The 22,047-nt window shown below is 42.4% G+C and overlaps 1 protein-coding gene across 1 annotated transcript in view; it reads right to left on the minus strand.

Annotated features, from left to right (window-relative positions):
- Positions 1-22,047, minus strand: part of LOC145404950 (kelch-like protein 5) — a 245,665-nt gene that overhangs the window by 9,375 nt on the left and 214,243 nt on the right. The window contains exons 9-10 of the mRNA XM_080276456.1: positions 14,577-14,789; positions 4,465-4,636 (exon numbers count right to left, since the gene is read on the minus strand). Of these exons, the coding sequence (XP_080132582.1) occupies positions 4,465-4,636; positions 14,577-14,789 (385 nt within the window). The remainder of the gene's footprint in view (positions 1-4,464; positions 4,637-14,576; positions 14,790-22,047) is intronic.

The following is a 22,047-nucleotide window of genomic DNA, read 5'->3' on the forward strand; positions in this document are numbered from 1 at the left end:
AAGATCGTAGTCACTCTTTTATCAATTGTCAGCCCTTTACCTCTTTCCACACGAGGTTTAGTAGGGGGTAAAGGTCACAGGGCCATTTGCATGGGGGTGAAAAAAGGCCTTGAAGTCAGCAAGAAGAAACATACGTACTCTCGCTTCGGAAGTTGAGAGTAACCTGATAACGGAGGGCCAGCTGGAGGCCTGCTAAGGGGTTATTCAGAGTTACCAATATTACTTCTTGAAACAGCTAAGTCTAGCACTGATATGATTGGCAGGAAATCTAGACAATACATTATAAATTTGGTAGTTCCAGGTGAATGTAAATATCACTTAGGCTTCTCCCTTCCCTCCTTACATGTATATTTATTTCGAAAATAGATTAGAGGCCTACTTGGGAGATATATATTCAGAGCTACCAATGTTAGATCTTGAAACATCTTTGTTTAGCACTGATATGATTGGCAGGAAATCTAGACAATACATTATAAATTAGGTAGTTCCAGGTGAATGTAAATATCACTTAGGCTTCTCCCTTCCCTCCTTACATGTATATTTATTACGAAAATAGATTATACGGCATATTTCAAGGGGAAAAAAACAGCGAAAATTAGCGAACGAGTGCACGTGAGGTGTTGTCAGGTGATAATTAGCCAATTCCAGGTGTTTGGCACTCTCACTTACCTTATTTCTTTCTTGTATATATTATTTGGTATAAGAATAGGACACAGGGCTTATTTCAATGGATGAAATCAGTGAAAAATTCCAGGGAAGATTTACTTAGCGTAGCACGGCCGGGCAGGCGAGAGGATAGGGTAATGGAGGGGGGGTAGGGAGGGGAGTCAAGAATGGGGAGAAATGGCTAAATTGTCAACAATGGATGGGAGTACAGATGAGATTAGGAGTGCTGACTAGTGTTGGACATTGGCAGTACTGATAGATGATACAAGCCCCCACTTGGAAGCCCGGGTGAATTCAAAATAACACAGAATCACAAAAGCGACGCCCCGCGGTATGATCCCTTGCTCCCAAGCGTCACGAAAGTGACGCCCCACGGTTAAGGGGTTAATCCAGTTACCTTCTCTGAGTCTTTTTTTTTTTTTTTTTTTTTTTTTTTTTTTTTTTTTGGGGGGGGGGGGGGCTTTTTTTTTTTTTTTTTTTTTTTTTTTGTTAAATATTACGTAGATTTTTTGTCATCAGATCAAGTGTTTCTGAGCTCAAACTCTTCATCACCCTCGTCTTTTTGTAATTTACGCCTCTTGGGTGGGTGTGAGGGTGGTGAAAAGTTGCCAGCACCGTGGGAAGTAGACAGGCATGAATCCACCATTGCTGGGCTACAAATGAGAACTGAATTACTAAATATGCGGTATTTGGCAACTGCGGCGTGGCCAGGCTTGGCAACTGCTCTGATGGCGTACAGGGAGACTCAACATTCCCATGGAAACCACTGACATTTCCTCGTGTTTGAATTATGGCATGGAGACCCATCCCCTCATATGAGACAATCAGCGTGGCCAGGGGTGGCCTGCATATCGTCTCATATGAGGAGATGAGTGTGGCAGTGGTTAATGGCACTCAACAGCTTACTATTTACACCATACACGAGCGGCACCTTCCATAATCCGCTGTTTATCTTGGCATGTGCCTTTTCCATATCCATCCATCCATCCATTGCCAGACGCCATGTATCCCAAACGGGGTGGTCAAGGGCTTAGAGTTAATTGTTTTACAGGGAGGGGCACTAATCCTCCACCAATCCCACTTGACACGTAGGGATGCCAACAGCATCTGGTGTTCCCAGGCGGTCACCCATCCAAGTACTAACCAGACCCAACGTTGCTTAAATGTCATAAATACTTATGGTACTTTACGCAAGCCATATCCACTCTGTCTCAATACAAATATTTGATCTACAAATCCTCTTCCATTCCAAAAGCCACCCTGTTCATCATTCAGTGAGTCTTCTTATATACCCTTACTTTCATTATGATAAATTCCACAGTTATATCTTTCTTACCACACTCAAGACTCAAGTCCACAGTCTTTTTCCACTCTACTGGTACAGCTTTACTTATCTGAGCTTTCTTACATAGCTCTAACAAACACCTCCTTCCACCCTCATCCACTATATTTAATCATCTCTGCATTCACTTCATCAACATCTGCTGCCTTCCCAGTCTCCTCTTCTGGCAATGTCATACACTCGTCAACACCTGCTGCCTTTCCATTCCTCTCTTCTGGCAAAGTCACGTTCCCTGGTACTACATTTCATCTCGGCACACCACCATAACTAATCATGTTTACAGCTGCCCTACTCTCACTAAATCCATTCATTAGACTTTCAAAATATTCTTTCCACTTGCTCCTTACTTCATTTCCACTGATTGGTATTCTTTCATTTTCATCCCTCAGACTGTCACACTACTTTCCATCCACCATCACCATCACCTAACCCAGTGTTGTCCCATGAGGAGCATTGGAGTCTGGGGCTAGGCAAGTTGGTTCTGACATTTACGATGAGAGTGACCAGCCTCACTCACCCCTGAGTTGTATTACGCGGGCAATAAACCCCAACATCCCCTTGGATATAAACCTGCCCAGGCTCAATCCAGCTGGAGCGCCTTAATTACCCACTAAACCACCAAGCGCCACAATCTGGTTACATGGTTACCACCCGGTGTAGTAAACGGTTTCCTGGTGTTCAGGAAACCATTTGGCTTGTCACTCAGTGTAGAGTCACCTGTAGACACAAGGAAGAGGAAAGAATGAAGGAAAGAAAGACAAATAAGGAAGGAAGGAAGAGAGGAATGGGCAGTGACCTGAGTGCAGCACTACATCGAATGAGTGGATGGTCAATGCCCCCACCTACAACTAATTCATTTATCTATTCTTGCACCTCTTTCCAGAAAAGCTTCCTATTTTCTGAGTAACATGCATGCATTTCTCTTCCAAGATGATCATTTACCCCCTCCTTTTTTCTCTTCACAAGTCTCTACTTGCTTCTTACTAAGAAGCATGAGAAGAGCTGCTTCCCTGCATTCAATCTATCCAAAAGCTTTTTATTCTGTTCCATAATAATCATATACTGGGAACAGCTGCTTGCATGAGAATGATGTACAGCATACGTAATCTGTATAGTACACGATACTTTTTAAAAACGTGCAGTAGGTGTATACAATATTGCTCATGCCATCTACCTGCTGTTTGTACCTTCACCTGTACTGAATTTTTTTTTCCCACTGTGGCCTGTAACCTTTAAAGTTCTTTGTCACTTACTCTCCATATTTCACTCCCATATATGAGTGTTGGAATAAAAACATTTCGTGTTGAGTTCTCTTCACCTCCAAACTAATCATTCTACCCTACACAACATTACCAGAGTTCTTCCATTACTCTTCCTCCCTTGATGTGATTTTTCTTTAATTACAAACCATTTAGCTTTGATTAGAAAACACCACCCAAATACTAAAACTATCAGCTTCTTCAAAAAGCTCATCTCCTATTTGTACTCTACAGTTCATCCTGCAGTCTCTTGCCTACAGCTACTTCATACCAAAATTCATTGCATCTTATTCTTTCCTTTTAAATACCACCATTTTTCTTTCTATCTTTCGTGCAACCATCTCAAATGAACTGGGCTTTTATTCTAGCTGGCTTATTCCTTCAGTACAATGACATCTTTTTATTTTTTGTTATCAAAAGGGACTATATTCAGTTTATTAGACATCCTTCTTCATTAAGGGGGTACAAAAAACATCAGTAACCCCTTTGCTACACTGAATAAAATGGTCTTGGGGTAGCAGAGATAAAATTATAAAGATGCCAACATACAAAACTTAGCTCAAAGCTAAGGTGAAGGAAATGATTGAGACACCATATGGTGCTCGGCTACAGTGCTCATCTCCAAAACTTAGGCCTTTAAGCATCTGCAGGTTTTTAGCTTCCTATTCTGGGATACAACACCACTGTATCATCCCAGTTACAAGAGTTACCTCTACTAAGTGTTACCCTAGGTACTCTTTTTACCCACCAACTGACAAGATATGAATGAACATCTGAATCAAGTAGTGACAGGTGCCCACACCAAGATTTGAACCCTGGTGCTATCAGGCCAGCAGCATTGTAGCTATCAATGCTGATGTTACCACTCAACTGCAATGATGGCTGTTGTTAAATCCTCTCCTCCCTTTTCAGCTTCTATTTCACTTCTCTCTCATTCCTAAACCTTTTTCTTTTGTTCCTGACCAAACTCATTTACTTTATTTTGCTCGTGAGTAAAGAAATTTACTTTTCTCACCTCAATTCACTCATTAATGTGAAGACTCTAAGCATGAATACTGTCTCATTTCATTTCCCATTTCAACTCTAGAATTACAACACCTTTAGCATACGCCATCAACACCTTCCATTCCTAATTCTCTCTCTCTCTCTCTCTCTCATCCTTTTTACTCTACTCTTAACTGTACTTTCCATTCTCACCTCAGACCATTCATTAGTGTGTGGGTCATAAGCATGAACATTGTCGAGGTAGGTTTGTCCATCATAGCCACCCACTGCGACCAACCGGCCACCGAGGGGACACACGCCAGCACTGTCACACCCCACGCTGAGACATGCCACCTGTGTCCACGTGTCAGTCGCAGGGTCATATCTGGAGGGGAAACAAGGAGTTAGGCAGAGTACACAAGTATCTCGTTATGCTGTCCTTAATACCCTTGTGTTGCAGTATTCAGTCTTATAGCTTCTTAAAAATCTTTTCATATGGTTCAGTATCCAGGGTGAGCTGTCCATTTAACCCTTCAGAGGGTGGGGGTTTTCCTCAAATTAAAAAATTAATCTGGTGACGATTAGTATCAAATAAACTATTAAGTTAAAGTAATTCCAAGAAGTGCTGGAAAAGTTTCAGACTGCTTCAGTCAGTCTGTATTGTCTGACACTCAATGAAATCTCGAGTGAATGGAAAGTAAGAATTCTTTACCTTTATCATGTTATATCATCGATTGAAATCCATAATATTTCACAATGAGAATAATATAAAATGAATAATATAAGGCAATGATATATTACAAGTTAACACTGTTAAATGCATTTTCCAAAACTGAACATGAAGTGTACAGTATTAAACCACATGCAGTATACCCTGGAGTCCCGTGTTCCTAAAGTACAGGATTTAAGTCAACTGATCTAGTCTAGAGCATCAGATGAGGAAAAAATGGTTGATTTTCAAATGCTATGGTCATAATACGGCAACAATAAGGATGTCACAACAATGAAAATACTATTAGGAGGGAAATAATAGCTTACAGGAAAAATGGTAGCAGTTATACACATTTGCCTTTCATTCCCATTCTTCCCCTCAGTTATAATAATTTCTGTTACCTTGCTACCAACAGATGAAGAAATATTTTAACTTTCAAGAGGATATGAGATTTTCCTTGTTCTCTTACACTAGGCAATAAAGATGACCTAATTATGAGTTTACAAATCCTTACAATGCAGATGCACATTTTTCTCTTTTATTTTTTCATACCGGTATCTTATTTATTTTTCAAAACTAAGTTATGCTCTGCTTAACTGAAAATACTGATCAGGAATTTTGAATTCTGTGATTAATATTTGACACTGCATTTTATTATTTTGCCAATCATTTAAACATTGATAACACACCAGACTCTCTCTATACCAGATCGCTTGGGGGGAAGCCCGATCTAATGAAGCCAATTATTCTCTAAGTCCAATGGTCACCTCCTGCAGTGGAATTTCAAGTACATGATGGAAAATAAATAAGTAAAATGGCATATTCTATAAATAAGTAAAATGGCATATTTTAGTACTAAAAATTAAAACTATACCCATTTAACAACTGTATGACCCATAATTTCACACCCTTGTCATAGCACTTCATGACTAGCCCATGCAGGTGGGAAAAACTGCCGCCAGCACTGGTAACTGCATTCTGAGTCACCTCACGTGTGGGAAGCAATCCGGAGGGCCTGAGTCATACACTCTATGTAACTGGTAGTACGTAAAACCTCGATATAACAGACTGCAATATACCACAATTCGTTTTTCCTGGAATCGAGGAGCTGACAGGACTAAATTCTTATACTGTACTGTATATTGGAAAAAGTCCGATAAAGCCAGAAGTGGTCTGAACAGCCTGTCCACTTCAGCTATATTCACCACAATAATGTAAATAAAAGACATGTTTATCAATGTACACTCCAGTATTATTATATATATTACATCAACCCATCCATCATCCAATCCTATGTTGCCCCATGAGAAGTGGAGGAGCCCGGGGCTAGGCAAGTTGGTCCTGACACTTAAGATGAAAGTGACCAGCCTCACTCATCCTTCAGTGGCATTACGAGAGCAATATACCCCAACCATCCCTTGGATATAAACCTATACAGACTCAATCTGACTGGAGCACCTTAATTACCCACTAAACCACCAGGTGCCATAATTTAGTTACAGTATATGGTTCCCACCTAGGGTAGAAAATGGTTTCCTGGTGTACAGGAAACCATTTGGTTTGTTGCTCAGTGTAGAGTCACCCATAGGCAGAAAGAAGAGGAAAGAATGAAGGAAAGAAAGGCAGAAGAGGGAATGCAAAGTAACCCATAGGCAGAAGGAGGAGGAAAGAATGAAGGAAAGAAAGACAGATGAGGAAGGAAGGAAGAGAGGAAAGGGCTGACACCCAAAGCAGAACTACATCATGTGAGTGGATGGTTAGTGCCCCCACTTGCCAAATATTTATTATACCATTTGATTGCTGTAGTGAATATATAATACAATACAGTGCTGCAATGGTAGTGAAAAACCTTTGGTGCGATCCGGACTAATGTCTGATATATTGGAAAAAGTCTGGGCTAATAGGGGGAAGTTCAGATGTCGCTTTATTGGGCTTTTTTTTAGGGGGGGGGGGATGGTTTGGGTCCCAATTAGTACGTTATACTGTAGTAAGGATTAACTGTAAAGGTTAATTGCAAAATAAGTGTCTGGTGGGGCATGAGCTGTCCAGTAGGTCCACGTGGTTTTTCCCATTTACCGCATGGTATCCATTGTGTATGAAATGTCCAGGAGTCCTTAACCCGTTCCATGCCGTGTCTGTATATATACAGACTCAGTATCTCTAAATTGCAGAATCCGTATATACACAGACAAACATATAGTACGCACGACTGCCGAGTGCATATACAAGCACACCCTGATTTACAATACCCCTAGATGCGATACCCCGGAAAAGTGATGAGGGTAGAAATACAGTAATGCCCCGATATATGATACCCCTTGATGCGATACCTCAGCTTAGAGATGGGGGTACAAATTGCACCAGGCCCTGATACCCGATGGGTGAGCCCCGGTTCAACGATGGGCCCTCAAATGTCGCGCCCACATACGACGGGCCAAAATTTTGAATCGCGCGCATTCCCGTGGCCAGCTGAGCCTACCCGCCTACCAGGATGTGCAGAAACGCTGGCGCAGGCCCCATACCCATCGCTAACCCATATTGCTCTTATCATGCCGGCCATCTCAGAGTGAGGATATCCCTTATGCTCGCCCACCACGTATCGTATTGAATCACCAACATTACACAAGTTGTTATCGTAGTGCATCATAACTGTGTTCGAGCAGTGCCGTGGGTAGAGCAGTGATTCTAATCATGTGCGCAGTGCAATATTGTGTGAATTTTAGCCAAAACAAGTGTGATCATGTGTGGTAAGGGTGCTGCATGTGGTGGGGTTAGTGGTGGTGCTAGTGGAGGCCCTAGTCATGGTGGCAAGCGTCCTGCTAGTGGTGGTGCTGGTGATATTCCCGCGAAACGTGACCGTAAGACTGTCACTGGAGGTGATATTGGAAATCCATAAACAGCACGACAAAGGCGAAGGTGCGTGTTCTATCGCCTCAGCTCTCCACTTGGCCCAGCGACTGTCTCCACCATCATCAAGAAGGCGGCCATTAGGGCTGCTGCTGGGGAGGTTGCAACCTTATCCACCTCCCGTATCACCCGCCAGCGAGAGCCTGCGATGGAGGAGCTGGAGAGGATGCTCCACACGTGGGTGGAAGATCAGAACCGACACAAGACATCCATGAGCCAGGCTATTATTTGCACTAAGGATCTCTCACTCCGGGACGAGCTCAAGGTAAGGCATGAGCTTGATGAAAGTGAGACCTTTACGGCTAGCCATGGGTGGTTTGACCGGTTTAAGAGGTGGGCAAATTTCCACCACATTAAGATCTACGGTGAGGCGGCAAGTGCAGATGCGGTGGCGGCGGCAGCATTTCCTGATGAGTTGAAACGCATCATCGCAGAGGGTGACTATAGTGTGAAGCAGGTCTTGAATTTTGACGAGACTGGGCTTTTTTGGAAGAGAATGTCCTCCAAGACATATCTTGCAATGGAGGAAAGGTCTACGCCAGGATTCAAGCCCTCAAAGGACTGGCTGACACTGCTGCTGGGGAGCAATGCCAAGGGCGACCTCAAGTTGAAGCTGCTCCTTGTCTACCACTCTGAGAACCCCAAGGCTCTGGTGGGGTATATTAAGGAGAACCTTGGAGTTATCTGGAAGTTGAACAAGAAGGCTTGGTTGACTTCAGATATCTGTTCATCATATTTTCACTCATACCTCTCTTGTGTGCTGAAGAGGTATGCGTCTCGTGAAAATCTGGCAAAACAGATTTCTCCTGGTGGTGGATAACGCACCTAGCCACCCGCCCGCAATGAGGGAATGGGTTAGCAATATTGAGGTGGTGTTCCTACCCCCCAACACCACGTATTTGTTGCAGCCAATGGACCAAGGAGTGATCACTGCCATTAAGGCCTACTACCTCCACCACACGATGAAGTAGTTGATCAGGGCCTGTGACAGTGACAACAGAATAACTGTACAGCAATTCTGGAGAGGGTACAACATACGTCACGCCCTGGAGAATATAACTGCAGCATGGTACGAGGTGAGCCAGGCGACAATGACCGGTGTGTAGTGTAAGCTGTGGCCAGAATGTGTTCACTCCTTCACCGGCTTTCCCAAGGGCGTGCAACCTCCGCCTGTCGAGCGTGTGTGGCAGGGCATTGTTGAGTTGTCACACCAGGCGGGCTTTGGGGAGGACAACGAGGATGACGTGAAGGAGGCTCTCGAGAGCCACAGGGAGGAGCTCAGCAACGAGGATCTCCTCAATATGGAGATCGAGCAGCCACACCAGGAGGCAGAGGAGGAGGAAGAGGTTGTGCCTGAGGTCCGAGCTCTCAACATCAAGATCCTGAAGGAGATGCAAACAAAGTTGGATGATGATGTTCTAGGGCATGGCATATATTTTAGCCCTTCCAGAACTGCTGCAATGTTGTCCTATCATCACTGTCACAGGCCCTCATCAACTGTTGCATAGTGCAGCGGAGGTAATACACTCTGAATGAAGCTATCACCCCTTGGTCCATTGGCTGCAACAAGGACGTGTGTTGGGGGACAGGAACACCACCTCTATGTTGCTTGCCCATTCCTTCATCGAGGGAGGGTGGCTAGGCACATTGCCTACCACCACAAGAAATCTGCTGGCCAAATTCTCCCTCGAGGCATATCTCTTCAGTACATGAGAGAGGTACGAGTGGAAATATGACAAACAGATATCGAAAGTCAGCCAGGCCTTCTTGTTTGACTTCCACATCACCCCAAAGTTCTCTTTAACATACCCAATCAGTGTCCCAGGGTTCTCAGAGTGGTAGACAAGGAGCAACTTCAACTTGATGTCACCCATGGCGTTGTCCCCCAGCAGGAGTGTCAGCAGGTCCTTCAAGGGCTTGAATCCTGGTGTAGACTTTCCCTCTGTTGCAAGATATGTCTTGGAGGACATTCTTTTCCAAAAGAGCCCAGTCTCGTCAAAATTCAAGACCTGCTTCACACTGTAGCCACCCTCCATGATGATGCACTCCAGTTCGTCAGGAAACACTGCCGCCGCCACTGTTATCTGCTCTCACCATCTCACTGCCTCACTGTACATCATCACGTGGTGGAGATTAGCTCGCCTCTTGAACCGGTCAAACCACCGATGGGCCACCTTGAAGGTCCTGCTATCATCAAGATCCCGCCTCACCTTGATTTCCTCCCATAGCGAGAGAGGCTTAGTGCAAATAATTGCCTGGCTCATGGGTGCCTTCTGCCGGTTCTGATCCTCCACCCACGGGCACAACATCCACTTCAGCTCCTCCATCGCAGGCTCTCTCTCTGGCGGCTAATAAAGAATGGCAGATAAGGTTGCAACCTCCCCAGCAGCAGCCTAAATGGCCTCCTTCTTCTTGATGATGGTGGAGACAGTCGACTGGGCCAGGTGGAGAGCCAAGGCGATAGATAGCACACGCACCTTTGCCTTTGTAGTGGCGCTTAAGAATATCTAGCTTTACTTCTAGAGACACAGTTTTATGCACACGCTTCACAGGAACATCACCAGCACCAACACTAGCAGGCTGCTTACCACCCCGACTAGGGCCTCCACTAGCACCACCACTAGCCCCATCATGTGCAGCACCCTTACCAGACATGATCATGCTTATTTAGGCTAAAATTCACACACAATTAGTATCACTGTTCTACTCATGGCACTGCTCATACACAGTTATGATGCACTATGATAGCAACCCGCGTAACGGTGGTGGTGCAACAAGATACATGGTGGGCAAGCGTAAGATAGTTCCTTACACTCAGCTGGCCGGTGCTAGAAGAACGATATGGGTGAGTGCAGATGAGCAATGGCTATGGGGCCTGCACGAGCGTTTCTGAACATCATGGGAGACAGACTCAGCTGGCCGCAGGAACGTGTATGATTCAAAATTTCAGACTATCGCCCATGGATGTGATGTCGGAGGGCCCATCGTTAAACCAGGGCTCGGCCATCGTGTAAAGGGGTTTGGTGGTATTTGTACCCCCATCACTAAGCCAGGGTATCGCATCTATGGGTATCATATATCAGAGTACAGTAACCCCTCCAATATCCGGATCAATAGAGCCATAGGCAGGTCCGGATAGTGGTCCTGTCCGGATATTGGGCCCCAGCTTATGGACTAGTACTTATGGACCCTAAGTCTGAAAAACACCTATACAGCTCCCTCTGGACATGCATTGCACGTATTTAAGACCCAAATCACACCAATAAGGGACATAAAAGACTGAAATAAATGCAAAAGAACCATAAAATGAGGTTTTAGAGGTGAGTTTATACAATATTAAACATTCTGGGTACTTACAAGTCCCTTCCTCTTGGACTGGTTTGAACCGCCAGTTTGCAGTCCACAGTTAATCCTCTGCACTCTAAATTCTAATTTCTTAACACTGCACAACACTGTAAATTCCTGTGTGTTCTAGTGGCAAGGTATTGCAGTTTATTCACTGTTTATTCACAAAAAACAAGCACCTGTGGCTTGCACTGTTATGAGTATCTGCTCTCCATCGGAGTTAAGCTGTGACTGTTGATGTTGGTGGGGTAACAGAGTTGCCAGATCGCAACAGCCACATTACCAATCTCCTCAACTTTCATTGTCAAATATAACTTTTCATTACCAAATTCGTAAAGCTAGCATATATTCTTCACTAATTATATATACAAGTGGAAATACATGTAATCACTCTCCTTATAACTAACACCATGTTGATTATTTTCACACTATGTAGGGTAGCAGATTAATCAGAGAGAGCAAACAATCCACCATCTCCATCCTGTGTATCCTCATACATGTGAAAAATCCATTTGGTAATGCATTATTCTAATTCAGTACCAAACGAATTTTTCATTACCAAATTGGCCCACACTTGGTAATGAAAAATACCAAATGGCAACCTGACAGGGGAGGGGGGAGGGGGAGGAAGGAAGGGGTGAAGGGACCATGGTGTAACAGCTGTTTGGCGCCAGGCGGGAATTTCAAATTATGGGAGGGAAAAAAGTCAGATTTTTTTCGAATTTTTTTGCGGTTTTTGGCCCATTTTGGGAATATTGGATCCCAGGAGGATTATGTCCGGTTAGTGGGGATGTTCGGATATTGGGCGTTCGGATATTAGAGGGATTACCGTATTACTGTGGTTAGATGGATAGATAGATAGATAGATATAGTTGAAGTCCAATTATCCAGCATCTATGGAACCGGGCTGATGCCAAACCTGATTTGATGAATAACTGAAAAACCTACCCACTCAATACCTTCTTTGTACTGATGAACACTGTCATCACTACTTGTACTATCAAAAATGTGTTTGAAGAGAGTACTGTATACTATATGATACTGTACAATACTGTAATCAATACAGTACTATACCTGAATCTGAAAAATACTGAAAATAGCAAACAGAAAGTGTAAGGAACCAGCAGACCTGCAAGTCACAGATAACACTTCATGGACTGCCAAGATGATTCGGAATACAGTATCTGCCGAACAATCAAAGGTTTTCATAAATGGGACTTTTTCTCAAAACTGTCAAAATATCGGAGTTACCAAATAAACAGCTGCCGAATAACTGGACGTTTACTGTAGACAGACAGATATATAGATAGATAGATTGATATATGAGGCTACATGTGATATATAACTGGGTGATACATAAGCCACCCATTTTGAAGGAGAAAGATGAGGCAGCTTACACCTCAGGTTCATCGGGATGGTTTTTTATTATTCTGCGGTATGTTTGTCTTTGTCAGACTCACAATAGCAGAAACATTTAACGGAAAGTTAACAAAGAGTGGTGAAAAATTTAGATCGTTGCAACAAATGAATGTCTGAAAAACTAATGTAAAGTACTTTTTTTTTTTTTTTTTTTTTTTTTTTTTTTTTTTTTATAAATGTGAGGAAGAAGGAACCAAAGGCAATAAGCCCGCAATACTGTTCCCTCCAAGAGAAAAACAAAATACAAGAGAGGGCCAAATTCAAGATCCATTCATTTCGAGATGCCTGGACACACTGCGTTTGAAAGACTGGAGATCATAGGAAGAAGGAAATACAGGCAGGGGGAGACAGTTCCAGAGCTGACCTGTTGCAAAAATGAAGGACTGGGAGTAACGGTTGACTCTTGCATTAGAGAGTGGGACAGAAAAGGGGTGAGAGTTTGCTGCTAGATGGGTGCTACGCGCCCGTCGTAGAAGTGGAGGAATGCATGCAGACAGTTCAGAGGAACAGTGACCATTGAAGCAGTGATAGAAAAGAGATAAAGATGCAACACTGCGGCGAAGAGACAGAGGTTGAAGGGAGTCAGTAAGAGGGGGAGAGTTAATGAGACGAAAAGCCTTTGACTCCACCCTATTGAGAAGAGCTGTATGTGGGGAGCCTCCCCATATATGAGAGTTGTACTCCACACAGGGGCAGATAAAACCCCTGTATAGAGTCAACAATTGTGCAGGGGTAAAGAAGGTATGGAGTCGGCTTAGCACACCCAATGCTTGAAGAATGATGTAATTTGGTAGGCATACTTGACATATCATGATAATCTGCTGTATTCAGGTCTAAGTCAGTCTTTATTCAGTCCTTATTATACGTAAACGATATGTCTCATTATATAACATTTTCCATACAACTGTAAATCAGGGAAACTCACAAATCTGCTGTTTAATGAACATGGAGCTTTGTTTATGTATGTATTATACTCTAAAATCTTGGGCATGTATGGATAAGTAAGTTTTTTTTCACCTGTTGCTGACAATGAACAGTGATACTGGGTACAACGTTGCTTCAACACCATCAAGTAGCTTGGGCAAGATTTTGTTTTCCCCTCCTTTATAACTGTATGTATGCCAACCCTTACATAGGTCTCAAACCTGAACTGACAGGTTTCCTTCTCCTAGACTAGCTGTGATGGGCTTGTGAGTCTAGCCTACCCCATGGAATAGACGGTAGCTGTAGAGAGGAGATACAGTATGTGTACTGTATATGTTTAGTAGTCCCAGGCCAGACTTTGTGCAAATGCAGCCGAGTTCTCTACCTGGGAATATGGTGCAAGGCTAACTATGAGAGTATGGCCACACCAGACGCAATGAGCAGGGAGGTAGTGTTGAGCGATGAGCAGTGAGGTGAGCATCAACATGATGCCTATACAAATAGGAAGCGGCAACCTTGCACACGACAGATAGCCAAAAGCTGTTCGTCAGTGCAGACATGTCACTGTCTAAGCTATCAAGCCTGGGGATGTCACTAGGCAGTACGTGAAATTTTGGAACATGCTGTATTGCGTTGCGACGAGCATGGAAGGTGAGCGAAGTGACAAACCTCCCCGCTCATTCGATGTGGCCACCCACATAGTATTTACTATGGTGAGTTTTGTTGCGTCACAACATCCCTCCCCACTCATCGCATTTGATGTGGCCATACCCTGAGATTTTTGCCCACATACCAGCTCCAATGATATTAACTCTTGGGGATCATGGTAATCACCTACCATCTACCGCAAAAGGCGGTTGTTCTGTAATACAATATTATGTTGGCATTATAAATTGTGACTTAAAACAAAGCTGTTCTGAACTCATAATCTCTAAGCACAATCAACCTCTTCTTTCTCAGACCCTACTGTTTTCCCACAATATTCTCCTCTTCTCTCCCTCTTTCTCTCTCTCTTTACCTCTCCACGCAGTCAAATCGTGAGGCACAAGGGTTTGAGGCGGGAGCATCATGTCCACCCACAGCATAAAGGAACCCATTGAGGACACCAACTCCGACCCCACCACGCCGCCTCGCCATGGGTGCACAGGGAGTCCACTTGTTGGTGTGGGGGTCATAGCTCTCCACGGTGCGCAGACAGGATGACCCATCACGACCACCCACTGCATAAAGCCTGGGGAATAAATACTAATAGTAATACTAATACTGTACTAATAATGATAATGATGATGATGATAATAATAATAATAATAATAATAATAATAATAATAATAATAATAATAATTTGTGGTAGGTGGGGGTGCTCACCATCCACTCACTCAATGTAGTGCTGCTCTCAGGTGTCTGCCCTTTCCTCTCCATCCTTCTTTCCTTCCATTCTCTTCTGTCTTTCTTTCCTTCAATCTTTCCTTGTCCGTCTGCCTACGGGTGACTTTACACTCCCTCTTCTGTCTTTCTTTCCTTCATTCTTTCCACTTCCTTCAGCCTGTGGGTGACTCTACACTGAGTGACAGGCCAAATGGTTTCCTGTGCACCAGGAAACCATTTACTATGCTGGGTGGTAACCATATAACCAAATTTTGGCGCCTGGTGGTTTAGTGGGTAATTATTGCGCTCCAATCGGATTGAGCCGGTGAAGGTTTATATCCAAGGGGTGGTTGGGGTTGATTGCTCATGTAATGCCACTCAGGGATGAGTGAGGCTGGTCACTCTCATCTTAAATGCCGGGACCAACTGCCTAGCCCCGGGCTCCTATGCTCCTCATAGGGCAATGTAGGATTCGATGATAGATGGATGGATGGATAATAATAATCATAATAATAATAATAACATTGATAATAATGCAATAATAATAATACTATAATAATAATAATAATAATAATAATAATAACAATAATAATAATAATAATACAGTGTATATATACAGTATACATATACTGTAAATACATATAACAGCAGCGTATCAGGCCTCAAAGGAGTTAACTGGGACTGAAAAGAGAAGGAAGGAAATACCTGTACGAGATCAAAATGGTAACTTGGTGACTAAAGATTTGGATAAAAAAAGGAAGGTGGAAAGAGCATTTTGAATCTCTTCTAAATAGACCAATCCCAGCTGAAGGGGAAAGTTTGCCAGCCAAGAGAGATTTGCAGATAGAAACAGGGGATATAACCTTGGAAGAGGTAGCAAAATCTATAAAGGCATTAAAGAATTTTAAGGCCCCAGGAGAGGATGGAATATTTCCCGAAATGCTTAAGGTGGAAAATGATGAGTTGATGAATGCACTTCTGAAACTTCTTAATGTGGCTTGGGATAATAGTGGAATTCCAGAAGAGTGGAAAAATGGAGTGATTATAAAAATACCAAAAAAAGGAGCTTTAAGTGTGTGTGGAAATTGGAGGGGGACAATTTTGACAGCTGTAGTTGCAAAAGTCTTTCCTAAAATCTTGTTGAACAAAACAGAGCCAGTAATTGATAAAATTTTAAGAGAAGAACAGCCGGGATTTAGAAAGGGTCGAGGTCGTAATGATCAGATTTTTACTGAAAGGCATCTAATGCAACAAGCTAATGAGATGAAAATGCCACTTAGTAAGTGTTTTGTGGATTTTGAAAAGGCGTTTGATAGTGTTTCACGTGGAGCTTTGTTGAAAATTATGAGATTTTATGGTAAACCATAAAAGTTTGTAAATACAGTATTAATAAAAGCCTGCATGAAGTTACTTTTTCTAAGGTAATGGTGGGTGGTTCTTTGAGTGATCCATTTGAAGTTAAGTCAGGATTAATTCAAGGAGGAGTTCTTTTGCCTTTGCTGTTTGTTTTGGTTATGGATTATGTTATGAGAAAGGTTGCAAGGAAAACCGGTGCAGGAATTAACTGGAAAGAAAATAAGAGGCTGATGAATTTGGACTATGCTGATGATATTGTACTGATTTGCAGAAGTATTTATGAGATGCAGTCTGGTGGAGGAAGGAGAAAAAGTGGGATTGGTAATAAATTGTGGAAAGACTGATATTATTAATATGAATGTGGAGAACCACATCGATTGTGTTATTGGGATATTTTTTTTTTTTTTTTTGTGCACAACTCTGGGCATAGGCTTCACAGCCTGCAGTCAAGGCCCAGTAGTCCTCTACATACCATACACCACTACATGTGGTGCAGAATGTAGAAAATTTTAAATACCTAGGAAAGATTGTATCATCTGAAGGATCATTAAACAATGAAACTGAGGAGAGGATTAGACAGGATTGGCGAGCTGTTGGAATGTTAAAATTTGTTTGGAATAATAATATGCTTTTGGTACATACTAAATTTAAAATATACAAGTCCATGGTTAGACTAATTTTAATTTATGGGCATAAGTCATGGTACAGTACAATTGCAAAAGATCAGAAAGTATTAGGATTTGAGAATAAAATACTGAGAAGGATACTTGGGGCAAAGTGGCAAGACAAAGTTACAAACGAAAGAGTAAGGGATATTACGAGAGTGGAACCAGTTGATGAATATGTGAGACTGTCTTGCTGGAAATGGCTGGGGCACATATATACTGTAGAAAAGAAGGCAGTTTAATACAGGAAGTGCCAGATTGGACTGCTAGAGGAAGAAGAGGCAGAAGCAGACCGAGGGAAACCTGGATGAAGACAATGAAAAGAGAAGCAGGAGAGGAGTGTTGGTGGGACCTGAAGGAGATGGCAAGAGACAAATACTGGTGGAGAGAGTTCATTGAGGCTCTATGGATCCCATGGGGTGCCATAGGAAATTATTAATATATACAGTAAGACCTCACTATAACGGACTAATTGAGGCCCAAGCCACTCCGAAAAATGTGAAATTCCAATAAACGCAACATCTAGACTTCCCCCTGCTAATTCGGACTTTTTCTTATACATCAGCCAGAGGAGGAGGAGGAGGAGGAGGAGAAGGGAGGAGGAGGAGGAGGAGGAGGAGGAGGAGGAAGAGGAGGAGGAGGAGGAGGAGGAGGAGGAGGAGGAGGAGATCCATCATACACCTAATGAAAAAAAAATCTGCCAGGGACATCCACAAGAATGCTTTCATACCCACCACTTAAACAGACTGCAAGTGACTCCACTGCCTCATGTTCTTCCTTGGTACAGAACACTGATAGATTTGTTCACAAGACCACAGAAGCTGAGAAGAAATTACTAGACTTACAGTTTGCAAGAATGTTTTATGCCTGTAACATTCCTTTCATCACTACAGAAAATGAACACATGGTGAACATCATCCACATGTTAAGCAGAGGATCATACAAGCCCCCAAATAGGAAGGATATAGCTGGTTATCTCTTGAATTAAACAAATATGGAGTGTGAAATGGCCTCTGAGCTTGAGGGACAAAATGTTACATTAATACAAGATGGCTGGGCCAACACCCACAATCAGCCAATCATAGGAACGTGCCTTCATAATGGCACCAGCATTTACTTCATCTGCTCAGTCAACACAGGAACAGGAAAGATGAAAGCAGAATACTGTAATACAAAGACTGAAAGAGAAATAATTACTGCAAAGAAGCATACAAGTGCAAGGTAAGTTATCCCATCAATTTTCTACTCGGTTCAGTCTGGATATTTGCAAGCAATTAAACCAGTGAGGGTGTGTGTGAGGTCAGGAACATTTTAATACAATAGTTTGTGGGAGGTAATTAAACAGAGACTGTGACTGTGTCAGAACTCATTTTTTTTTTTAATGGCTGACAGTATGCAACTCACTCACTTTCCAACATTCCAAAAATCATCTGTTCAATGTAAAATGGCACATGGCACAGGTGAGCTGTCTGCACAAACCTGTCAGGGCCAATATTGACTGTTCACCCCAAGGCTGAAGCACATCCAAAACAATCACTCTACTATCAACATGCTAAAGCTAAATTAGCTGATGGTATTCAGTAGTAGTTTCAGAATCTGAATCTTGCTAGCTGTGTTTGGTCGTACAGGTATTACGATCTATGTTACTAAGCACAACTGTACTCATCACCTGTTATTCATTCTTGATACCTCGGTGCGCATCATTTCTACTGAAGCAATTCATGCTGTATCTTTTTGGTGCTTTATGTTTTACTGAACAGTACTTCACAATATCATCCATCCTGTAGTTTATACTACAGATTGAGTTGCCTGTTACTGTCAAAACAATCAAGAATTTGTACCAGTGAATGATGTCTGTTCTATTGTATTCTGCTTGGCAACAGAAGGTGTGGATGAAGGATCAATCATTAACATTAAATGCTACGGATATGCAAAAATATGGTGCTAATAAGTGGTTTTATTTGAGAAGATGGCACTGTAACCAGTTACCGGTATTTACCATGTGCACATGATCCAGTATATAACAAAAATGCATTTTATACACACACACAAATCCAGACTGAACTGCACAATAAAGAATGCCTCTACTATATGATTACTGCTCTACTGATATTCGTTACCAAATAACTATACTGTACAAAGCATTTTCATCTTCAAAAAAAAAAAAAAAAAAAAAAAAAAAAGCACTTTCAGCTTACTGCATTTTGTTCCAACAGTAAGATGGTGGGTGCAACATACAAACTGAAGAAAACATCTGAAGAAAGAATGGAAGAGGGAACCGAGGGTGGGCACGATCTTACAAGTTACGTTTGTGCAGCACATTACTTAAAGCTAATAGAAAACGACGTGCCCCCCAAAACAGTGCTCATCCGAGTTGTGGAAATTCAAGAGTACTTCAGGAACCATCATCAGCCTCAAGCTTGGCTTAGTGAAAAGGTGGGTTTAAAACAGCAACTTCCAAATGATACACACTGGAAGAGTCAAGATGCCTGCACAGACACTTTTTAAAAAACTACCAGAAATACTTCGAGACTTGCTGTGAACACCCACATGACACTGATAAAACATAAAATCCATTGCAAAAATGAAGGCACACAAATGGAAACTCTGTACTCGAGCCAGTAGCTTCCCCCCCCCCCAGACTCTGGGCAAAGGCTTCAGGGCCTATATCTCGGGGGCAGTAGCCTATCCCAAGGCCCAGTAGTCCTCCTACATCTCCACATGTCACCACTTTGGCACTAACACCCACCGTTCATATTGAATACATGCTAGGGCTGTCTCATACAGGACTGGTGTATTGGTATTAGCAGGGGTATTTTTACGACATGTCGGCGGATCATCTGGTAGATCAGGAAAGTCTGCTTTTTATGAAATTCAAATCCTTAAACTGTTCCCTCCCCCAGCCGGGATTCGAACCTGCGTCCATCAGGACTGCAGGCCGCCTCTCTACCGATTCAGCCACCGCCTCCCCCAAACAACGTCTGCATCATTAAATAAGTTTCAGCAAGATGACTGCACAATAGGTGAAAGTGTTCATATTTGGTTTGACCTAAAAGAAGCTACTGTGTTACAAACTTACAAACAATTAATTGAGAAGAGATCTCAACAGCGAGTGACACTTGCTAATCTTGTTGCATATCAAGCACATCCCAAATATAAAGGAAGAAAACTGACTGGTGAGCATGATGATGAAGCTGCTGAATGGCTGTCCAAGATAAATGAAGAGTTTTTGCCTCCTTTGCTTAGTCTTTCCATTGGGGATGAACAGATGTACTCCAAATCAATGTTGTCAGCCAAGGTAACAGAAACATTCTCCCTAGCCAAGTGGTGGAAACTAATGAAAACTAAGGCAAAAAAATCTCTCAGTCTTGCAACACCAGAGTTTTGTTCCTTTATGACAGAGTGAACAAGTCGGCTGAGACATACCTCATGTGGGGGTGTCTCAGATTTGCGACATACCTCTCACAGATTTTTCAACAACGCACCACAAATGTTCTAAAAGGATCAGTGCAACACAAAACTACGGAGTATTAGGGTAACTAGTAGCTCTCAATCCCACCCTCTACCTTAGGTGCAGTTGCTAAGTTGCACCAGCAACAATGACCCAAAATACGTACTTCATAACGCATTTTCCGCAATTTTATCACCTCAGGAAAGGCAATTGTGGGTGAAAATTGTTTAGAATAACAAAATCAAATGTATGGTCAATAGGAGGTAATAGAACAGAAGTTGGGTGGTAAATATGGGGTGTAAAAGTACCGCCCTAAGCTCATAGTGCAGCATGCAGAGCGAGCTAGCAACCCACTTAACAAGCAGGGAGACTGGCAAAAGCCTGCTTATAGCCTCTCTCTTCTGCTCCAATATGCATTACACTCTCTCTCTCTCTCAAAGCATACTGTAGTTTTCATGTTCCTGCCACAAATGCAATTTCTGGCAATTATTTCTCCAAACCAATGCCGAAAAAAAAAAAAAAAAAAAAAAAAAAAAAAAATCCGTGGGTAGCTGCATGATGCAATTTCCTAGCCACTGATATACATTTGATGGAAATCTGTAAGTGACCAAAATTGTCATTTTGCCGCACCACGGGGGATGTCTGAATGACCCCATGCAGCAGCCCACGATTTAAGTAGTTTACCAGCAAGCTCTGCTTCAGCTGGGAGGATTTTTTTCTACATTTGGACATGTTCACACAAAACTAAGGAACAGACTGGGAAATGAAAAAAAAAAATTGAAAAGCTAGTGAGAGGTAATGGGTTACAACCCTGCTCAGGTAGACATGGGTCTGTGAGACCCACTCCCCGTCCCATGGTCTAGTTCACTAACTTCTAAATACCCGGGAGTCCTGTTCTTCTCAATAGCTTCCTAACTTTGTCTCCATGCAAGGGGTGAGGGAGTAACTTCAAGCTCTTTCTCCATTTCCCCAGCATAAGGGTGGTTTTATATGTTAAGGGTCTGTGAGACCCATGTCTGCCTGAGGTGTGTGGAGTTTTTGTTCTCCCTGATTGCATATAAAATTGCGGAGACTGGCATCCCCTCTTCACACAATGAAGCACCATCCCATACCATGCTATGGGACCACTCATAACCATTCAGATTTTTTGTTGTTTTCTTATAGAAGGTCAAAATTTATTTACTGTTGTTTTTTTTTTCCCCAAAAAATTTGTTAAAAATATAAAAAGACAAGAGTTCATTTTTTTTTCATCTTTGTGTTGCGGGAACATTAAATATGTTACTCGGTTTTCAGTATTGGAATAAAGGAAACATAAACATTTATCCCAAATTTTTATATTTGTGGGTCTGAGAGACCCATGTCTACCTTCTATGCAACACAGACCGACCTCTACCTGAGAAGGGTTAAAGGGAAAGTCAAAGACTGATAAAGCAGTAAGTGACCACAATATAGTAATTGCGTTTTCAAGTACCAGTTATTTAAGTATGGAAGATTTGGTAACATTAAAAAGTATTGCTTTATTTCTTTAAGAATTAATGTGCCCAAGACCATTTAATTTGATAAGCCTATTAATTAATCCTTGATATCGATACTAAATAGCTCACTAATTAATCCTTGATACTGATACAGGTATACCCTGGTTTAATGAAGCA

Source organism: Coenobita brevimanus, chromosome 65 (assembly GCF_032717465.1).
Source record: "Coenobita brevimanus isolate Jiangsu-jjx chromosome 65, ASM3271746v2, whole genome shotgun sequence".
Lineage (NCBI taxonomy): Eukaryota > Metazoa > Arthropoda > Malacostraca > Decapoda > Coenobitidae > Coenobita > Coenobita brevimanus.